This window comes from Canis lupus, chromosome 19 (genome assembly GCF_048164855.1).
Source record: "Canis lupus baileyi chromosome 19, mCanLup2.hap1, whole genome shotgun sequence".
In the NCBI taxonomy this organism is placed as follows: Eukaryota; Metazoa; Chordata; class Mammalia; order Carnivora; family Canidae; genus Canis; species Canis lupus.
In genome coordinates this window covers 44,194,469-44,217,070 of record NC_132856.1, presented here as the reverse complement: position 1 = coordinate 44,217,070, position 22,602 = coordinate 44,194,469, and the positions used below count along the sequence as shown (strand labels likewise).

At 52.2% G+C, this 22,602-nt stretch overlaps 2 protein-coding genes across 6 annotated transcripts in view; one reads left to right on the top strand and one right to left on the bottom strand.

Moving 5' to 3' along the window:
* FYCO1 (FYVE and coiled-coil domain autophagy adaptor 1) overlaps positions 1-22,602 on the bottom strand; it is a 73,690-nt gene that overhangs the window by 10,772 nt on the left and 40,316 nt on the right. For 4 of the 5 annotated variants that reach the window (XM_072786516.1, XM_072786517.1, XM_072786519.1 and 1 more), the window contains exons 15-16: positions 5,020-5,115; positions 1,241-1,451 (exon numbers count right to left, since the gene is read on the bottom strand). In XM_072786516.1, coding sequence (XP_072642617.1) covers positions 1,241-1,451; positions 5,020-5,115 — 307 coding nt within the window. Of the gene's footprint in view, positions 1-1,240; positions 1,452-5,019; positions 5,116-14,810; positions 18,465-22,602 lie in introns of those variants that run through there. The other variant, XM_072786520.1, reaches the window with a different exon arrangement.
* Positions 14,046-18,015, top strand: CXCR6 (C-X-C motif chemokine receptor 6). Its single transcript, XM_072786521.1, has 2 exons — positions 14,046-14,178; positions 16,827-18,015. The coding sequence occupies exon 2, from the start codon at positions 16,848-16,850 to the stop codon at positions 17,871-17,873; it is 1,026 nt and encodes a 341-aa protein (XP_072642622.1). The 5' UTR covers positions 14,046-14,178; positions 16,827-16,847; the 3' UTR covers positions 17,874-18,015.

Here is a 22,602-nt window from a genome sequence, read left to right as displayed (position 1 = left end):
AAAGGGAAGGGGGGGTGGAGTGATTTCTAAATAAGAATAAACACGAAACTCCACAAAACAAGGCCACCTCAAGGAGGTTAGAATTCAATTTTAGGAGTGAATTTGAAGAGGACAAAAATGACAAAGCAGTCTCTATAGCAGTGAGCAGTACCAATGGGGCAGAGATGGCAGGAGAGCTAGCCAGCTCCCCGCCATCCATCCCGGCCCTCACTGAGAGCCCCCTGCAGCCAGCAGCCCACATGCAGGAGGGACTCAGGGATATTTGCACACAGACCACACAAGACTCTCCTTCTACGTGACTTCAAATTGCTCTCCCCCACCTTGCTTCCTGCCATCTCTGGAGCATGAAGGTTTCTGCATGGGGCAGCAGCCTGAGGTCCACTCTAAGCTCCTGTCTATCCTTTCCAGTCCCCCCACCCACAATGATTCAAATGGGGCTTGAGTTTCTACCCAAACCAGCTCCCCCTTCCCTCATGCTGAGTCAGCCTCCCACTGAATCCTGCTCGACTTTCTCTCCCGGGCTCTGGATCCCACCCCATCTTATCTTCTCTGGTTTCCAACCCCATGAGCCAGGCCCATGGCTCTCAACCTTAGTCACTCACTGGACTTACCTGGGATGCCTGTGTCCCAGCCCCAGGGCTTCTGATTGAGCAGTGTGGCATGGCCTCGGAGGTGGGCATTTCTAATGTGTAGCCAAGATTGGGACCCATGGTCCAGGCCATCATCAGCATCCCACGCTTATGAACTGAGATATGCCACCAAGACTTCAAGCCCCACCACCCAAGTGACACAATGTCTAGGTATGTCTACTGAGGTCTCTGAGGTGAGACGCCAAACACCCCAAGCTCATAACCCTTCTAATGGTGACCTGTTCGGGCTCTCCTGTTCGGGTTCTCCAAGGCTGTTAAAAAAGGGATCCCAAATCTGTATTCTCTAGTGATCTGTCCCAAGGTCAGAGGGAAGCTGTCTGACCCAGGAGCAACCTTCAGGCACCTTCAGACCTCTCTAGCCTGCAGGTCCCTCCCTCCCCAAGCTGGCCAAGACCAGGTGCTTCGGCTGCTGCATGGGATGCAGCCCAGAGGGCTTTCCCACCTGCCTTCCTCTGTGTCCCTGTCACAGCTGCAGCCCAAACATTCCAGGTGAGTCCTGCCCAGCAGAAGGTGGGGTGGCTACAGCCCCGCAGTAGGAGAGGTCCGCCCGAGCACCCTGCTGTATGAGCAAGCATAGGAGCCGTCCTTACCTTACACTGATCCAACGGTGTGTCCTCTGCCTCCTGGAAGACCACACTGAAGGAGATACTCTTAGGGTCGGAGGAGAAGACCCAGCTGATGGTGAGGCCTGCCTCAGCCACGGTGATAGGGATGAGGCTGTAGGTACTGGACCGCACAAACAGCTCCCTGTTGCTCTCCCCAAAGTTGGCGATCTCTTCTACCGTGAGGGGTAATTTTATCCTAAGATCCAAATGCAGAGAGGGCCCTGAGTCCGCTGGCCAGGTCATCTGTGCCTCAGAGGTGGCCAGAAGCCCTGGAGGCTCCTGGGAGGCCAACCCCTGGGTTACCTTGACAGACAGGCTTAATTGTGGTGGAAACCTGGATGTGCAGCTCACACAGTATGAGCCCTGACTGTGTGCCTAGCATGGTTCTTGGCCCCGGGGACACAGAAGTAAACCACAGGGATGACAATCCCTGCCTGTGTGGGGCTGGCACGTACCCATAGGGCTGTTGGAGGTGAAGGCCGGCCCGAGGTGCTCCACGCGCCCAGGGGTGGGAAGCACAGCCATCATTAGAAACTTCCAGCCCTCCCGGCTGTCCCTCTTTTCAGTGGATATCTAGGGCCTGCTGGTAGATTCCAAAGGGGCACCCTGATTTTTCTTAAACGGGTTCCAGGACCTGCCCTGGAACCTGTCTGCTGCGGAGTCTCACCCCCGGGAAGCCTGAGGTTCCTCCCCTGCAAACAGGGCCAACCCTGCCCATCCGCTGACAGGTGTGGGGAGGGCCCGAGGATGAGCTGGATGGGAGCAGAGCTGCTGCGGCTGGTTCCTGACCGAGCAGCGCCCCCTCCTGTACAGAGCACGCTGGCGCGGGTCACCAGGACAGCCTCAGGGGAGGGTGCCACCTCAGCAGGGAGAGGCCTTGGGTGAGTCTCTTCCCCTCAACTGTGAACCGGGAAGGTGGCAGCCACTACGCCAGGGCCCTCTGCTCGCAGGCTTCCTGTGCTAGCACCACGGCTACGGGAGGGAGCATGACACTCCCATTTTACACACAAGGAAGCCAAGATTCAAACAGGTTAAGAAACCTGGTGCAGGGCAGCCCTGGGTGGCTCAGCGGTTTAGCGCCGCCTTCAGCCGGGGCCTGATCCTGGGGACTCAGGATGGAGTCCCACGTCGGGCTCCCTGCAAGGAGCCTGCTTCTCCCTCTGCCTGTGTCTCTGCCTCTCTGTCTCTGTGTCTCTCATGAATAAATAAATAAAATCTTAAAAAAGAAAAGAAAAGAAAGAAAAGAAACCTGGTCCAGGTCCCCGGGGCGCTGATAAGAAGCCATCACCTGTCTGCTACACCAAACTGCCTCTTGTGGTCAAAATCTATTACTGCTCCCCTAAAGGCAGCAGCGGAAGCTAAAGCTCAGAGAGGTTAGGTAACTAGCCCATGACTGCACAGCAAGTAGGTTACGGGGCCGAGTTCCGTCGGCCTTCAAAGCTGTGGAGATGGATGGAAATATCCCCCAAAGCTGTGCTAGTAAGAAGAGTAATCAAGGACGAAAAAATCCAAAATGCCCTACAGAGCAGCCCTGGCAAAGTCATTCCACTTTTGTGAAGCCTTAATTCAACCTAACATTTTCCCATGTGTTGATTTAGGTTTTATTTCTAAGTATGTACAAAAAGCCTTGTCCAACATTCACAATTTTCAAGAATCTGAGAGTTAGTCAAAGGGTCTATTTTCTTGTAAGGAGTGAATCTTACTGCACGACCCTATGCGCAGTCACCCTGATAGAACACCCTACCAATGCCGTGCCATTTTATAATTTTACATTCCCTCATATCCAGTCATTTAGATTGTACTTTTAGTCTTTTCTTTTCTTTCTTTTTTTTTTTTTTTTACCTTTCTAGACCTCATCTGTTCACTGAAAGGATGATACTCAGTCTTCCCAAAGGAGAGGTTAATAAAAACAAATCAACACCTTGCCATCTCTGCTCAAATCTTTTTTTCTTTTTAAGAGAGAGAGAGAGACAGAGACAGAGAGAGAAAACACAAATTGAGGGAGGGGCAGAGGGAGACAATCTTAAGCAGGATCCATGCCCAGTATGGAGCCCAATGTCGGGCTCGATCCCATGACCTTGAGATTGTGACCTGAGCTGAAGTCAAGAGTTGGACACTTAATGACTGAACCACCCAGGCACCCCTCAAATATAACTTTAAATAAAAGGAGCCCACTATCTACAGGACCCACATCATTAATGTAAATTCTCCTGGTTTCCCCAATTCTGTCCTTGTCACTCCCTAGTCATTCTCCACATGGCAACTAGAACGATCTTTTTTCAAATGTAAATCAGATTAAGTCATTCTGTTCCAAACCTCATTTTGGGGCTCCCATTTCCCTCAGATTAAAAGCCAAAGTCCTGTCAATAGCAAACAACGGGGCCCTGATGTGACAAGGGCCCCCTTCCCTCTCTGACTCAGTTTCTCTCAATCTCTCTGCTTCAGTCACACTGGCCCTTTCCCTGTTCTTTGAACATGCCAGCTGCCATTCTGCCCCAGGGCCTTTGTACTGCCTGTTCCCTCTGCCTCAGTGCTGTTCCCTCACAGAGCTGCACAGCAACTCCCTCCAGTCTTTACTTTCTTAGTGCCACTTTATTTAAAATTACAAATTCCACCCTCTCCATCCTCCTTTGTTTCTTTCCCACAGCAAGCACACCTTGTTGCACATTATGTGATTCACTTGTTTACTTATGTTTATTGTCTGTCCACCCCTGCTGGGATATAAACTAAACATGAAGGCAGGGATCTTTGTTTTGCTAACTGACATACTCCAAGGACCCAGAACATACCTGGCGCCTGCTAGGTGCTGAGTATCTGTGAGTGATTGAGTGAATCTAGTCAGTGACTATTAAGCCATTATGCAGGTATTAGACACACCACAGGAGAAAAAGAATAGGATACATGAAAATACTCATGCAGTGGTAAGTTTTAAAAACTATGGGGGTGGGGGTGCCTGGGTGGCTCACTCAGTTAAGTGTCTGCCTTTGGCTCAGGTCACGATCTCAGGGTCCTGGGAACAAGTCCTGCGTCGGGTGCTCTGCACATCGGGGAGTCTGCCTCTCCCTCTACCCCTCTCCCCTACTCATGCTCTCTTTCTCTCTCTCAAATAAATAAATAAACTATGAAATGAGATGTAGAATATTTTGTGTTGAAAATTATGTAGATATGTATTTTTAAAAACTGGAAGGCTATATACACTGAAGTGGTTTGCTTGTCTTTTCCTATTTTATACAATGAAAATGGACTGCTCTTACAGTAAGAAAACAAAACAAAGTTATTTAAAAAAAAGAAGAACACAGGGCACAGGCCTGAGAAAGGGATGGCTTAGGGGGCACGGGGAGCTTCTGAAGGTGAGGGAACTGTTCTCTGGCATCACTGTGGTCACACGGGGGTGACACTGACCTATCCTAGACCTGTGTCCCCACTCTGGGTCACACTGGGGCGTGGAGCCAGCTGGGCTCTGAGGCCCCTGAGATCATAGAAGCCCCTGGCTGAATCTGGCGTGGGGCTCAGCAGGATGACTGGTGATTATACTGTATTATTTGTCAGAATCTAAGCATCGTACACATAGAGGGGGAATTTACTGTATATAAATTGTACTTTTTTTTTTTTTTAAGCACAGACTGAAAGCCACTATCAGTGCCACGTCAGAGCCTCTGAGGGCTTCCAGCTCTTCCCCAGAAGTGATGCCCTAGGGCGTCCAGCTCAGGGGCAGGAGGCGGGGGGGGGGGGGGGGGGGGATGGGGACGACACCTGTCACTTACATCAGTTCTCCGGACTTCAGCAAGCAGATCTCGGCATCCTGTCCCAGCGGCATGTCTTCAGTGTCCTCAGGGGTGAGCGAGGTTGACATGGTATCCCTGAAATGTCATACACAAGAAGGCACAGCCATTTGGTCATCAGCATGCAGGGTCCCACACCCTGGGGTCCGCAGCCTCCGGGTCAAGTAGCCAACCGCAGAATGCATGGGATCCTTTGGTCACAGAGGCCACAAGAGGGCATCTGGCAGGCTCTCCAGGGACTGGCACAGGGGCCCGGCCCAAGCAGGCAGGACAGGGAAAAGTCAATGGGGCTGCCGTGACTTCCCCAGCGTCTTTCCCGTGGGTGTGGGGAGGGGCTGCACACAACTCAGGCCACCCTCCTACCCCACGCCAGTGGAGTACGGTCAGCAGCACCCTGGGGTCCTGCCTGGCCAGCCAAGCCTGCTCTGGCTCATCTCTGGGGGACAAGGACAGACCCCCAGGAAACAGCATGGGCCAAGGGGGAGCAGTGGGACAAAGCCATGGACAGAGAGTGGGCCTACGCCACACGTCGTCTTTCACTCATGACCCAGTCAGCGCGGACACAGCGTGCTTCCCACGGCGCTCCATGGAACACCAGGGCCGGGGCGGAGGGCCCCACACGCTCCCCCTCACGGAGCCCCTGCACACTAGACAGGAAGGTCGAGGCTCTAGGAAGGCAGCAAGGACATCTACTGGACTTGAACCCTAGCGCTCCTGTATTTATTTGATCACGGAACATTTTAAACTCCTACTGAACTGCTTACTCTGGGAACAGAGACGGCAGGTCCCCTTCAAGGACAGGGACACGGGGGCCCAGGCGGCTCCTGAGATGGAGGCCAGAGCCCCACACCCCGACTCCAGCTCACTGCGCATCCTGCCAGAGCCCCACATGTCTGGCTCAGCGTCTGTCATCTCTGGGGCGTCAAGCTGAACCAGCTCGAGGTGCTCTGCTCAGAGGAAGCTTAGTCCAGAAAGGAAGAATTATCTGCCCCAGGGTCTAAGTGTGAATAAAGAACATCTCCCACCTAGCACAGCTTCTTCCTAAAATGTCACAATAACCCCCTTCCCAGACGTCTCTGGGGTGAGATCAACGTGCCCCAAACTGTCCCCCTCCCACCTGCGACAGGTACCCCTGGGCTCTCACCAGCTTGGCCCTGGGGACACTCATTCGACGCCTGAGGCCCTGAGGGAACGGAGCGTACTCAGTCCTGCTCCACCCCACCCACCGGTGAAGTGCCCGGCGATGTCGGCCCAGGTCCACACTGGAGTGGGGGCTGGGCAGGACACCGATGCGGGCACGAGCCCCACCCCGCAAACGCCCTCCGTCTGAGTCAGCAGCACACGCACACACAGCTGGAAGAAGGTGCTCTCGGCACACAGAGCGGCCCAGGCAAGGTCAGAGGCCGGCAGCAGGCATCCGGATCTCGTGCTCGCACGGCTCCCCCTCCACCGCCTTCGCACCCACTCGGGCACCAAGCTCACAGCTCCACCCGGAGTGCGGCCTTGACTTGTGCCCGCAAATGACAGCATGTCTGGACTGCATGGCGTGCCACCCAGAGCCGCGCCTGGGATGGGCTCTGCAGGATTCCCAGCCAATTCCTGCACTCAGGTGAGCTCAGGACCTACCCTCGTACCATCTCTGGGACATCAGAAATTCAAGACTGCTCAGCAGCTGCACCCTAAGGCTCACAGAACTTCTGCTGGAGGCGGCAACTACCACCTCTGCCTGGAAGTGATTCCCAGCACACTGCTGCTCATTTCACTGCCAGAGCGTCCCATGGCCAAGCCCGCTGCCATGGGGGCTCCTCCTTCCATAGGGAGAGGTACGGACACCAAGGGGTAGGGATGTACAACCTGCCCACGGGAGGGGCTGCAGATAGTCTACCAGTCTACGTCCTGTGTCTCAGGCCAAGGCTCCACACTCCGTTGGTAGGACCTCACAGGACCTGAAGGTCCACCGGCTGAGCACCCACGGGTAGTTCAGAGGTGGCAAAATTCAGCGAGTCTCCCCCAAGCCTGTCCTGGCCGTCACTCAACTGTGGGGATGGGAACATCTGCAAGGACTCGGGAGTGCACCTGCATGAACGGTCCTGCACCCTGAGTCTGGGACAGGCAGCTTCACCAGAGGCTCGCTCATGCACAGGCATCTGCGGCCTGCTCCCACCCTGCATGCTCCTCCCACTCCTGTCACAGCCTTGGTCACGCAGGGCCTTACTTATCTCTTTTTGAGTCCTCTCTCTCCTAGACTGAGTGCCCTTTGGAAGCAGGGGCTGTAGCTGAGGTGTCCCTACCTCACAGGACCGGCATGCTGCGGGCTGGCCGGTGTCATTTGCAGGAGCCAAACAACGTATGTGCTACTTGCTAAGTGGTATACGTGGGGGTGTAAAACGTTAGTGTGGAAATTCAGGAAGGGGCAGAGGCATGTTGACAAAGTCGAGGATAGAACCGAGGCTGGATCCCTGGAGGATGAAGACTTGGAGTCACGCGTGGAGCGTGGAGCAGCAGATGCTGGCTTAGCAGCACAGCCACCGCTAACTTCTAAGGCCTCTCTGCCCAGAGGAGGACAGGTACCGCCCAGGGAGAGGCCTCTGTCCTCTGGGGAAACCTCTGAGTGCAAGACGGGGCTTCACTGGAGTGGCACAGACGTCACATCATGCCCACTGACCAGCAGGCCCGCAGCCCTCCTGCCATTTAGCTCCCTGTCCTGGCCTCGTCCCTGTCTGCTGCAGGGCTGAGGCCACTGGGGGTGAGACTGTTCTCAGGGCGCCGCTGTGAGGGGGTGGGGGTGGAGGCCGGCACGGGGAGCCAGCAAGGCTGCCTAGATAACCAGTTGCTCACTGGCACCCAGCTGCCCAGCCGGCACTGGGTGTGCACATTCTGTGCACAGTCCCCCTCAGTCCAAGATAAACAGGAGAGCCTGTCGTCTTCATGAACATCCAGCCCTCCAGGGGCTGAGCGGTGGGGGCTCCACGTGTCTAGCTGGAGCTCCTCGGGGCTCCAGAGGGCAGGAGAGGCGGTGTGGCTCTTGGTGGGGTTGCCACCCCAAGGTGGTTCCAGTCTTGGCTTTATGACTAATTGTGACTCTGCATGCCCTTCCCTCCTCTGAGGCCTGTTCTCTCTTCTCCACATGGGAGGAGGAGACGGAACCAGGTGGATTCCAGGCTCCACTCCGAACTACAGGCTCGGCTGGAAAAGGTTCCTCCCTCGGCCTTTTCCGCTCTTCCCAGGGAAGGTACAGCAAGAACATGCCTGACTCGCCTGCTGCCATGGAGGGGAAGCCTAGTCCCTCACTGCCCCTCTTCCTCCCTGGCCCAGCCCCTTCACCCCCTGACGTCTTCCTTGCCCACCTCCTTCCATGGCTCTTGAGACCACTGGCTTCTACATCCCCCATCCTTCTCCTGGGAGAAAGAGAATCACAGAACGTCAATGTGAGAGGCTGTTCAGGGGATCAACCACACAACCCCCCATTTGGTGGCCATGGATGTGGGGTCCTGAGGAGCCGGGGCAGGCCCCAGGCCACTTGGGCCTGCCTCAGGCCATTTGTCTTCATCCTTGTGCCAAGTGCAAATACCGACTGAGAGAAAGAGAAATGACATCCGATAGAACAAAACAAACTCTGAAGCCTCTTGCTTTTCCAGCGATGTCCTAACCTGTCACTCCTTGTCCTCCTACAGCTCCCCCTCTCTGGCCACGACGACGATGACAGACAAGCCCTGATGACCAGCCAGTACGTGCTTCCGAGGATAGGTCCTCAGCCCTTGCAGGCCTAGGCTGAGGTCCTGCACAGGAAGGAGGGTGGGGTGGGAAGCAGGGTGGGCAGGGGTCGGTGATGCTGTCCCTAGTTTAAGGATGAAGGGCACAGAGGTTTCTTCTTGATGGCTTTTCAAACTGTGGGTTGTGGCCCATTGTGGGGTTCGTGAATCAGCTTCATAAGTTGTGACTCACATTAGAAGAAATCGAATGGAAAATGCCGAAGCAGTAGCATACTGCATGTGGTCAGGGCAGTACCGCTTCGCGGGGCTCTTGCTCTGCCTTCGTGCTACATGGACGTGCGCACCCTGTGTAGTTGGGTAAAACGGGTACCTTACCATGGGATGCAGCGTAAGAGCAACTGCTTCCAGCCGTCAAAGGATGAGAAACAAGCTTGAGTAACAAACTATAGAAATGATCCCTGAAAGTATAAAGGAGGAAAGACCATCCATTGGAAGAAAGACAGTCTCTTCAATAAATAGTGCTGGGAAAATTGGACATCCATATGCAGAAGAATGAAACTAGACCACTCTCTTGCACCATACACAAAAATAAACTCAAAATGGATGAAAGATCTAAATGTGAGACAAGATTCCATCAAAATCCTAGAGGAGAACACAGGCCACAGCAACTTCTTGCAAGATACATCCATAAAGGCAAGAGAAACAAGGGCAAAAATGAACTATTGGGACTTCATCAAGATAAGAAACTTCTGCACAGCCAAAAAAAAAAAAAAAAAAAAAAAGGCAACAAAACTAAAAGACAACCTACAGATGGGAGAAGATATTTGCAAATGACGTATCAGATAAAGGGCTAGTTTCCAAGATCTATAAAGAACTTCTTAAACTCAACACCAAGGAAACAAACAATCCAATCATGAAATGGGCAAAAGACATGAAAAGAAATCTCACAGAGGAAGACATAGACATGGCCAACAAGCACATGAGAAAATGTTCTGCATCACTTGCCATCAGGGAAATACACATCAAAACCACAATGAGATACCACCTCACACCAGTGAGAATGGGGAAAATTAACAAGGCAGGAAACCACAAATGTTGGAGAGGATGTGGAGAAAGGGGAACCCTCCTGCACTGTGGGTGGGAATGTGAACTGGTGCAGCCACTCTGGAAAACTGTGTGGAGGCTCCTCAAAGAGTTAAAAATAGACCTGCCCTACGACCCAGCAATTGCACTGTTGGGGATTTACCCCAAAGATACAGATGCAATGAAACGCCGGGACACCTGCACCCCGATGTTTATAGCAGCAATGGCCACAATAGCCAAACTGTGGAAGGAGCCTCGGTGTCCATCGAAAGATGAATGGATAAAGAAGATATGGTTTATGTATACAATGGAATATTACTCAGCTATTAGAAATGACAAATACCCACCATTTGCTTCAACGTGGATGGACCTGGAGGGTATTATGCTGAGTGAAATGAGTCAATCGGAGAAGGACAAACATTATATGTTCTCATTCACCTGGGGAATATAAATAATAGTGAAAGGGAATAGAAGGGAAGGGAGAAGAAATGGGTAGGGAATATCAGAAAGGGAGACAGAACATAAAGACTCCTAACTCTGGGAAACGAACTAGGGGTGGTGGAAGGGGAGGAGGGCGGGGGGTGGGGGTGAATGGGTGACGGGCACTGAGGGGGACACTTGACGGGATGAGCACTGGGTGTTATTCTGTATGTTGGTAAATTGAACACCAATAAAAAATAAATTTATTTAAAAAAAAAAAACAAGCTTGAGGATGACACGGAACAAAATTACGGCCACGAGGGGGCACCCTCTCTCCTGCCAGAACCGTTTCCTTTTGTTGCCATTGGGGCGTTTTTTGAGCAGTGGAGACGAATGCACTGCACAAGGCGGGCCCTTCCTCCTCCCCTTGCTCGGGCCTTGGAGCCTCCTGCTGGCGATGGTGACCGCTGATGGCATGTCACCCTTTCCTGCTGAGTTTCCGTCCCTGAGCCTGTCTGTGGTCAGGAGAGCTGAACTTGTCTCAAGGCACACGTCTGTTTGGCCAACTCCTTCCCGTCCCTCTGGGGTTGGTCACCTTGGCATCCCTGGGGATCCCACCCTGCACGCTGTCTACGCTCAATCAATGTCCAGATTACGTGCTCTGGCTGAGCTGGCTTTCTTCCCACGTGCCCCCAACAGAGCACATGACCAAGGGTCCACTTTAGAACCAAGTGAGAATAAAGTGGTGGCCAGGGACAAGGCAGACGGTGGGGAAGTCCCCAGCCATACAGTCCAGGGGCCCATGCCTGCCTGGATGAGGGGTCATGGGGTGGGGTGTCCCCTCTGGCCTGGTCTCTTTAATAGCTTCCTCTCTCAAATCAAAATGCCTCAGCTGCTTTTTCATGGAATTACTGTACAACTTCAGTCCTGCAGAATGCCGGGGGGACAGATCCTCTGGCTTTTGGGTTTGGCTGAAGAAGAAAGGATGCCTAAAAAGCCCCTCAGGTCCAAATGTCTTGCTGACAGACTGCCTTCCTCAGGCTGTTTCTTGGCCTCACTAAGAGCACGGTGAGAAGCGCTGCTTCGCCCAGTTACCCAGGGTCCAGAGTCCCCAGGCCAGCTTCTACCCGTGGTCAGAGGATGGCTCTGTTTACAAGTCACTGCTCAGTACAGCCGCCACCAGCCTCATGGGGTCACCTGGACTCTAACTTCACCACAATTTTTAAAAAGCCAACAATTTGGCTCCTTGGTTGCACCAGCCACACCTCAGGTGCTCAACAGCCACTGTGTGGGACAGCGTAGACGTGGGACAGGTCCGTCCCGTAGATGGTGCTAGTGAGCCGCTCGGGCTTGGAACGCAGCGCTGAGCCATGCCACGGACCACACTCCCCGTGGCATCTGGGGGGCATTTTCCCATTTTACTATTAAAAGTTAATTCCTGGTAGTTCTTTCAGTCACGGGCTTCCTTTTTTGCCTAAAAACCGAGAGATGAAGAGCACCTCTGGTATTTTGATTTCTGATTTCTTAGTAACCATGGTCCGACCACAACACCCAAACCTGCATGCCCAACCTCAGAGCCGACAGCCAGGCGGCACTGTGCAGGCCTCTCCAGCTCTAGTCGGAGCCGCCTGCTGGTCGGGCTGTTTCTCTGAGGCTTTCGGGTCCTAATTCAACCTCCACGGCCCCCCATCATCCACCAGTGCTTTGCAGTTAGGCTTCTGCCAGCGGCAGGGACTGCCTCATTCCTGGGTCCTGGGGCTGAAGGTCCATCTAGGGCTCTGGTTCTGGAACGTTGGGTGTTCTGGAAAAGCAAGCAGGTTGATGCACTCTGACTTGCAAGATAAACCTGTAGTGGGCAGGGCCGCTGCTTCCTGTCTATTCTTCCCCTAGTTCTATTTAGAAAATGTGTTAAGTATTCCAGAGGCAATCTAAAACATATGATTGGGTGGTTGTCGTTAAGTTTTGAGTTTTGTTTCAAAGAAAAGTAATGTCGTAATGCCCTTGAAAATGCTGAGTGCTACAAATGGGCAGATTAAAAAAAAAAAAAAAAAAAGACAAGCTGGCATTTTGTAAAGTGACTGAAATAAGATTCTGGCCTCCAGAATGGGCGGTGGCTCCCTCCTCCAACTGAGCTGCAAGTCTTTGACTGGAGAGCTTCCTGCTGGAGAGTGGCGATGACCACGATGACCACGCAGCTGTGCTTTCTCAGATGCGCGTCCCCGCCCTCCCTGCAAGGCTGCACACAGTTGTGGAGGGGCCAGGGCGAGGCCTGTTTCTTCCCACGGAGGATGAGTGCTTGTACTTCCCAGATCAGAGGGCATGGCCGCATGAGCGTTTGATAAGGCTCAGGATGTTCTAACTCTGTTCTGTGAATGGGTCCCAAATGACACAGGTGGCTTGTCCCTGGGAAAAGCTCATCTCTCAAAGCCCAAAAGATTCCCAAATGAAAGGCTGGCTCACCCCGAAGGGATGTCTTGCCTTAAAAAGTCTCTTTCAGAGGATGGGTGCTTTGGCTTACCTCCCTCAGTATTTGGATTGGCCCATCCACTTGTTCATCATCCGTTAGCCCCTGTGTGTACCTGCCTTATGTCCAGAGGCACACACGCTACATAGCCTCACGGCTCCTGCCCTCAGGGAACATCTCATTTGTTTGTATCAGTGTGGTGGAAGGATTTGAACTAGTTCGTTCAAAAAAGCCTTGAAGATCCACTAGCAGCCTTTAAAGTTTCTACTAGAGCCCCTGGGATAGGTCCATACTCAGCACGCAGTGCAGGGAACACTGGCTCTGCAGCCAGACAGCTGCTGGGTGACTCCAGGGGCATGAATGTTCTTGGGCAAGTGTGCTCATCTCTTGACCCCTCTGCTTACTCATCTATAAAGGATGAGGGCTGGACAGCTGGGTGCTGCCCACCCAGTGCCTGACACCTTGCCCTTAGGAAGAGCCGTAGGAGCCAGTATGCCCAGCAGACTTGCACCAGCCATGACAGGAAGTGGCTGAATGGGGTGCAGAGTCAGGGGACAGAGGCCCAGTGACTCAGCACAAGGGCAGCTGCTTCTGGGAAAGAAGTGGAGTCTGCTCCTCTACTTAGCAGCCTTTTCTGCTTGGGGGAGGTGCTGAGGAATAGACCCCAGCAGGCATTCCTCTGACTCCTATCTTCCAGGTGTTCTTCCCCAGAAGCATCAGTGTTTCTGGGTCAGGGAACCAGAGGACTCTGAGTCACGTGGGTTTAGGTGGCAAAGCTGCGTCAAACTGTCTGGCTTCTAGGAGATGGCTGACCCATCTCCTAGAAGCCCTCTGGTGCTCTGGCAACGACAGAGACCTGGGTTTGTTTCCTGGATGTGCCAGTTTTTAGCTGTGTGCCCATGGGGCTGTTATTTTGGCCAGGGTCCTCAGTGTTGCTGTCTATAAAATGGGGATATTACCTACTTTATGGGGCTGCAGTGGCTATCCTGTTAGGGCTGCATGCATACCCAGAACTCAGGCCACAGCATGAACTTTGTGTCAGTCCAGACCCAAATGGCTCCAAAGAGACAAGACTAGTGAATGAAATAATGTTAGGGTACAAATGCCACCGTCCTCAGTGGGCTGCCTGAACCAGACCAACTTGTTGCTCCTCTTCAGTTTACAAATAAAAACCCTCTTAGGTCCTGACAGATGATTACATCCACAGCCAGGTAGCAGGGAGTGCAGAACATCAGAGCCACTGCTTCCTATCTTCCCCCAAGTTACATGGGTACAGGCTGGTCATGTGGATTCTGATGTACAAGGTAGGGGTGGGGATGGCTGGGTATCTTACGATCACCAACCAAGGGCTCTCAGAAGATAGTCAACGGAAACACGGACCACATCACAGAGAGAGAGAGGCAGACTTTACTACTTCAAACAAGCTCATTTCTGGGACAAAGTGACAGAGCCTCTCTGCTGGTGAGTCTTCTGATTTTTAGAGTTAAAAGGCAGGTACTAACCTCAGGTTGCTGGGGTCCTCTGATCCCTGCCTGCAGTGAAGTACGGGGTAAAATGCCCATGCTTTAGAGCTTGGCCGATGCTCTCGGTTCGAATTCCACAACCGCACCACAATTAGAGAATTGTAAAAGCGACTGAACGAGGTTCTAGCACTGCAAGTGCTTGTAAGCTAATGGTGCTGGTAGTGCCTTCCAAGGAGATGGGGAGAGTCTAGCCACTGGCCATATCTGCTCAGTGAATAATCTGATTCTTGTTTTTTGTTTCTTTTGCATTATAAAAGGTTCTCAGATAGCTGTTTACTTTCTTTTCTCAATGTTAAGCCAATATGTCACAGCAAAAACTTCAGACAGAAAAATGTAAAGGGAGAAGGGAAATAAGTCATTATGAATTTCACAGCTAAAGGCAAACTGCTGCTCAACTGTGCATTTTTTTCAATGTTTTAAAAAATACAGTCAAAATTGGGGTGCCTGACTAGCTCAGCCAGTATAGCATTCGACTCTTGATCATGGGTTCAATCCCCATGTTGGGTATGGAGCCTACTTTAAGATACACACACACACACACACACACACACACGTGTGTATATACACAAATTATAAATATATTTTAGAAATATATGTATTTAAAATATATACTATAAAATATATATAATCAAAATCACACAGCTCATTATGGATTCTTTTTTTTTCCTTTGGTGGGGAGGGGCAGAGAGAGAAGGAGAGAGAGAATCCCAAACAGGCTCCACACCCTCACGACCCTGAGATCATGACCTGAGCCTAAACCAAGAGTTTGATGCTTAACTAACTGAGCCACCCATGCGCACCATCATCGTGGATTCAAGGTTCCACAGACTATGTGGCGGAGGGACTCAAAGGGCTCACAAGCTCTCAGAACTACAGGCGGGTACATGTTAACTCCGAGGAAAATTTGTGCAGCTTTTATGAGACTCTCAAAGGGTTTATGATCAAAGAAAGTTAAGAATCATGATCAACTTCACATTCTTTTGGTCATCTATTCATTGTGATAGTAACAGCCAATGCTAATTGTGGCAAGAGTAAGTCAGGCAATAATGGAGATTTGATATGACTTTCAAGCAAAGTGAAGCCACCTGTTTCATATTCTAAATGGTGAAACAAATGTTTTTGTCCCTGCGTGAAGCAGGAACATAAACATCATCATCTGACCTACCTAACCTAGCAGCCCACAGAGCTGGTGGGGCATGAGGACTACAGCTAGCCTATCACCCTTACACATCTTACATTCTGCGGTCTGAGTAGGGACCTTTCGCTGAGTAATCTAATCCCAAAGGCAAGGTCCTTCCTTGGAGAGAAAGGGCGCTCTGTCCCCAGGAGGACCAAGGTGGTAGCGTCAGGGCTGATAACATCTCCAGTCAGGACAAGTCTTCCATTAGATTAAAAAGGAGACATGATGTCTCCTTATATACGCTCTTATCTGGCCAGTTGGTATTCTGACTTTGCTAAACCAAATGCCTGTTTTTCTTGAGAAGCCTTGAGGTGCCAGTGGGATATGGCACTGGGTCACCAGAAATGAGCCTCTGGGTTCTTGGTATCTGCACGTCACTGGCTTGGAGCCCCAAGGCCCATGCTGCCACAGCCAACCCTGCTCCCATGCCAGAGGGAAGTGACGGTCTTGAAAGGCTGGGAGCCCCAGGCAAGAAAGGCAGCTGTTTGGTTTTTGCTACAAGCCTCTCTGCAAGGCTGGCCCTGGCCCCCCTGCAAGTGGCCCACCCATCTGGCATCCCATTTCAACCAGATCTTTCATTTGTTAAGGGAGACCCTTTGGATCTAAGCTGCTAGTCACAAAAGCTAAAGTAATGGTCTCTTCCGGGGATCTTAAAAGATTCCTGAAGATGAGGAAATCTTCAGGAAACCAGACCCTGGTGGTGGAACGTGGCATGCCAGGTGATGGAGAGCAAGCTGGGCTGGGCTGTGAGCAGAGCTGCCTGACCCCCTGGCCACCACTGGCTCAGTCACAGTGCTGGGCAGCCATGCACTTCCTGTGCCTGGCTTCTCTTGCATCTAAATCTAGGCAGTGGAGGGCAAGAAAAGAGAGGTGGGACTATCTCCCCAGGTGGAAAAGTCCTGGTCATCCCCCAAGCCCCTTCTGGTCTCCATAAGTCTCCTCAGTGGAGCCCCCTGGAAGGGGATAATGCCTTAGCTTCCACAAAGAGCAGTTCAGGGGTCGAATTTCACAGTAAATGAAGCACAGGATGGGTAGGGAAGGCAGGCCTGCCCACCATGGAGCAGTTCTGCACTTCCAGAAGGGCACTGCCCCCACTCTAGTACATGGTCACCTTTGTTTCAAGACCAGTTGGTTTTCTAGATCATGTGCAGGGTCAGTTATGTGTTATCTCCCAGGTGGGTGAGATCCTTAGGATTCAGGGGGCTAATTATGGGTTCTTCATCCTGCCTGAGCAGTTACCCCTCGGCACTGGCTGTCTCCAGGCTACTGGACCACGCTGTTGCTGGGCACAACATAAGTAGGTTCAAGAGATGCCTGTTTGCCCCCTAAAGGGGGGCAACAGGTTTGCAGGAGGGCAGAAGGCATCACCCTCAGCCCTGACCATAATCCCTGTGTTTGCCTCCCAGGTGTTCACGTGAACGCATGCCATGGCTGACGATGACTACATCGATTCCGAGTTCTTCAACACGTCCAGTGACAGCAGCGAGGGGCACAAACACTTCCTGGAGTTCCACAAGTTCTTTCTGCCCTGCGTGTACGTGGTGGTGTTCATCTGTGGCCTGCTGGGGAACTCCCTGGTGCTTGTCATATATCTCTTCTACCAGAAGCTGAAGAGCCTGACAGATGTGTTCCTGATGAACCTGCCCCTAGCTGACCTGGTGTTTGTCTGTACTTTGCCCTTTTGGGCCTATGCCAGCATTCACGAGTGGGTCTTTGGCAAGGTCATGTGTAAAACCCTACTGGGCATCTACACTTTGAACTTCTACACGTCCATGCTCATTCTCACCTGCATCACCATGGACCGCTTCATTGCCGTGGTTCAGGCCACCAAGGCCTACAACCAGCAGGCCAAGCGCATGGCCTGGGGCAAGGCCATCTGCTTGCTCATCTGGGTGATCTCCCTGCTGGTTTCCCTGCCACAGATCATCTATGGCAAAGTCTGTTATCTCGACAAGCTCATCTGTGGTTATCACGACGAGGACATATCCACTGTAGTTCTTGCCACCCAGATGACACTGGGGTTCTTTCTGCCACTGCTGGCCATGATTGTATGCTACTCAGTCATAATCAAGACCCTGCTACATGCCCGAGGCTTCCAGAAGCACAAGTCTCTAAAGATCATCTTCCTGGTGGTGGCTGTGTTCCTGCTGACACAGACACCCTTCAACCTTGTGAAGCTCATCCGTAGCACAAGATGGGAGCACTACACCATGACCAGCTTCCACTATGCCATCATAATCACAGAGGCCATTGCCTACCTGCGGGCCTGCCTCAATCCTGTGCTCTATGCCTTCGTTGGCTTGAAGTTTCGGAGGAATTTCTGGAAACTTATGAAGGATATTGGCTGCCTCCCTTACCTGGGGGTCTTGGGTCAATGGAAGTCTTCTGAGGATGCTTCTAAGACCTATTCTGCCTCTCACAACGTGGAGGCCACCAACATGTTCCAGCTGTAGGCCTTACCTGGGCTTGGAGAACTGCTCAGGAACTTATGGGAGCACGGCTGTGTGCTCTGGAAAGGAGGAGGAGGGCTTTGTTTATGGCTTGCACATTCTCATGGAGAAGTCACCGAATGCTGTAGCTGGTGTGGGACGCTGCTTCTCGGGCATGAACACATTCTGCTCTGCTCTTGAACCCCTAGGCCTAAAGCTCAGTGGGGGTGGAGGGGGGCGTGGCAGCAGGGAAGCTCTAAAAACTAGAAGGGCTTTCCTTCCTCTATCCCCAAGAATGCTGGCTCCAAGGGAATGATGTGTGGCCCTTAAGACCTCAGGTTCTCCTTCACAGGGTTGGAACCGGATGCCAAAGGGGTGGGGGGGAGGGCGTGTCCACACAGTTCCTGAGGGCAGGTGATACTCCAGGCTCCCCAGTTCAGAAGACTCCTCTGGCCACTGGGAAGCAGAGAAATTAGAGCAGCCATGAAAGTAAGTGCTGGGCTGCATGGCTCAGACCTCAATCACCAGGCACCTGATAGAAATGAGATGAGGCTCTGTCTTGCCTTGGGGTTGGGCCTTTATAGAGAGAGATGTTTCTGTTCTCTTTGATTAATCCTGGAAGAAGGAACACCAAAGAACATGAGAGGGCCCAAACAAATTAGTCAGCTGAGGAGTCCAGGGGTCTACGGAATATTAGGAAAACGTGCAGAGTTAAAGACTATCATGAATCGAAGCGGCATTTCTGAAATGGATTCTTTGGTGGGTTTGCTCATTTAAGAACTAAGTTGTCCAATGCCTGACACACTCAAGCACATATAAATCATGTATCCTTGTATATAGAATACCAACACGCACGTACCAAAGAGCATATGATTTTTGTGACTAAGAAATAAAAGCTTTTTAAAGTCTCTAACCTAGTTTATCCTTAGGCACATTCTACTTTAATGTGGTATGTTTGGAATATACTGAAAGTGATTACTTATAGGCTCAGAGCATAGGAAACAAGTTAAAGTTGTAATCTTCTAGGTGCTGCTCTATGAAGGAAATGAAATATACCAGTGATCACCCCTTCACTGTGGCTTTCAACCTTCTAACCAAAATGTGAAGTACATTTGTGTAACCTCAGTAATATGGTCACAGGATGAGGTGATTCTAAATGTCAGACACCTGCGTATGTTTATTAGATCCTAGCAATCTGCTTGACAAGTCAAGTCGTCTTTTTGGCTCATGTTTCACCAGAACCACTCATCAAAATGGAGAGAACCAATCACCAACAGTGAAAGAGACTGCACAGGGTGGTGGGCCAGACCTGGCTTAACAGTTTGGCTCTGGGGCCTGGATTGACAAGAGTGGCATCCTAGCTCTGGCTCTCACTAGTTGGCGAGACCAGTTGGTAATGTCTTTAACTGATTTTGTTTTGGTGAAACATGGATCATAACTGGCACCTGCCTCTGGGGAAGGCGTGGGGAGAACTTCAGATAATGCCTACACTTAGCACAGGGTACATTTGGGGGTGGGGCTCCAAAGATGGCAGTAGTGGGACAAGAACCAGTGACACACGGAGACTGCAAGTTGTCCTTTGTGAGTTGGCAAGGTGCGGGAGCGTGGCACACGCACCCCAGTCCAAATGAGCACAGGTCAGGCCTGGCAGTGTCTATGTGACCCTCCCTACGGTCTTGCACTCATGCTTAAATGCACTCATGAGGACAGCTACTTCCACTGTATACAGGCCACGTGGACCGAGACCTTCCTTGCTCAACAAAATCTACCCTTTCTATGGTGACAAGACTGACTTTTATCATCTTTAAATTGGCTTCAAATATCAAAAAAAATAAAAAATAAATAAGAGCAACGGGAGAAAAAAAAGAAATTGGTCTCTAACTAGGAGTTTCCATCACCCTCCTTTGCGCGTTCATCTTAAAAGTTTAGCACTTCTGATAGAGGAGCCGCCAGCCCCTGGCTTCCATGGAATGAGACAGAGTCCCTACCTGGAAAGGAGGATGTGAAGAGGTGGGGAGCCAGGGGCCCTGCGGCACCTCTACACATGCCCACAAGGGAAGCAGTGTGGTGTGATGGGCAAAGCAGGGCTCTGGGGGCACTTGGACACTAGCTCGGTGATTGCTCCAGCTCTGTGCATCCTTGGGCAAGCCACTCCACCTCCTCAAGCCCGGTTCTCCATCCACACCACATCACACCCTCCCTCCAGGAGCACTCATGAGGCCTGGATAGTACACTATGTGGGCCAGGTTGGGGCCTGCCTGACCAAGACCTTAGAGGGGCAGCTGCTGGGGCTGCTGGCTTCTCTCTAACCAGGTGCCTGCCAGGCTGAGCCAAACAGGACCAGGCACCCATCAGGCCATGCCCCACCCCAGGCCTATGTTATATGCCCTCTCTCCAGGCTCCCTACACAAAGGCTGTGCCCTTCCTTGTGCACCTTAGGAAAACCCAGGACAGCACAGCCATGGAACCTTCTTTACCTTCCTGTGTCTTCTGTCACTCATCGTCCCTGTATCTCTGGGCCCTTATCTGCTACACCTGAGAGCAGATCTTTCCCCAAGCCCTCCCCTGGACATACAGCATCACCAGCAACAGAGGCTGCCACAGCCCACATAAGTTACAGAGGACTTCTACGTCTTGACTTTGTTCTGTCCACATAACAGCCCCAGGAGGTGCAAGTTCTCAGCCTCAACCCTGCTCTGCTCCTACCCCTGACTCTGCTGCTCCCAAGTACCAGACATGATGGGGTAAAGGTGGGGGGACTGCGGAAGGGGGCTGGGCTGCCTTGAGTGTTGCTTCAGGGTCTGAGGGTTAAGTCTCTCCCCCGCTGCCCCTCCCACCCATGTTCCCAACACTTCAGGGGGTGGGAAGGATTAGAGGTCCTGGACGGCTGCACTGAATTGAGACGTGGTGAGCAGGGGGTGACCCCGATTCCAGGGGCTGCCTGGGAGCCAGAAGCCCTGCTGATTGCAGTAGGCATTTTGGACTGAGGCATTAGTGATGCAGGAAGAGCTAGAGCTGCCCCTGTAGGAGGGGTGGAGGCAGGGCAGGGAGCACAGGGTCCAGGAGTGGAGGGAGTGCTTGCTCTGACCATCTCTACCAAGTACCCCTCCAGGCAGTGCCTGTTCTGGGGGGCCTGGTCCTCCACAGTCTGGGGTAATTCCTAATGCCTTTAAGGGGGAGGCCTGGCACCATCACCCACATTTTTTAGGTGAGGAAAATAGTTCTGAGAGACAAATACCTGCTGAAGCTCATCACAGCAGAGAGAAGGCTAGGACTCCAATGAGTAGCCTTCTTCTCTGCTGGCCAACAGAGGTGTCCTCCAGCTGATGGACTTAGGTACCCACCAGCTCTATATTCATTATCAAGGGTGGAGATGGTGGGTTAACCCACACACAAGATAGCTTTCTAACCTCAACCATCACTACCATATCCTGTTTTCATGTTGTTTCTGAGATGCAGGCATCACATCTCCTGGCTGGTGACAAACTCACCATAGCACCCCCCCCAGGAAGCCCCAGTCATAAAGCAATTACTGGCAAAGGTGCTCTGAGGCTCAGGGTCAGTGACTGAGTTTGGCTCAGTATCACTGGGCACCTGAATAGTTTGCCTTGGAGAAGGGATGGGGAACTAGGTACAGTGCACAACAGGAGAGACAGGCACAACTCAGCCTCTGACACACTGCATGTGGAGCATCACAGAAACAATGTGCCTCCGTGGATGGCTTCCCAGGCACCAGGCACTGGGCTCGGTGCTTGACACACATCCTTCTCATCAAATCCTCCTACTATTCCTATGAGGTGGGTGGTCCCCATCTCTTTGTCCAGGGCAGGACCTGCGTTCAGGAGGCTGCAGCACCCAAAGCCATGGAACCTGGCGGTGGTTGCTCAGACTCTGATCTGGTGTCTGATTCCAGGGCTCAAGCTCCTCATGGGCAGTATGCTTGTCTGGTAGCAAGGGGGGAGGCCAGGCCTGGGTGGAAGCTGAGCAGAGGCCAAGGGACCCAAGGCCTAGCTAGCCCTGCTACTGGCTGATAGGAGCTCTCCTTCTGTCTCTGCTCACCACCTCTGTCCAGAGCATGGATGTACACTGGGCCACGGAGGAGGTGGAGGGTGGGCCTGGAGGGGTGTGGGGAGCAAGTGTGAATAGGTATGTCTGGAGGGCTTTAAAGTATGCCATCTTTTCTTCCAAGGTGAAGGGCTGTGTTTCTGCTTCTTGCCACCATCCTGGCTCTGAACCAGTGCGGGGGCCAGCGGGCAGTTGCTCTGAGGTGTGGGGACCTCTCCCTGTCCCATCACTGCCAGGAGGGGCAAGGCAGACAGCCTCATTTGCCTGAGCATGGGTACACGTGGGGAGGGGTGGTCATGGGTCAGTGGAGGGTGGGCAGGTTTTTCTGATGTGCAAACGGGGAAGTGGAACCTGGAGGAATTCTGCAGAATGAACCTTCAGCCTGTGGATGGAGGGAGGGAACCCCTGGGCTCAAGGCCTAGTGCTGACACCTACAGCCACGTGACCTGGAGCGGCTTCTCTGGCTTCCTGAGGCTTCAGCAGCTTTATCTGTGACATGGGGATCCTAATCCCTACACACTGGAGGGTTGGGCAAGGGCTGAGTGAGGCCACACGTAGACGTGGCTGGCACCGGGCAGGTGTCTGGCAGAGTCACTTTCAACAACACTGCTCCCAAGCAGCCTCCCTTCCTTCCAGGATTTGGACACACTCGGTGTTTAATATCTCCTGGACCACTTGTTACTTTGGA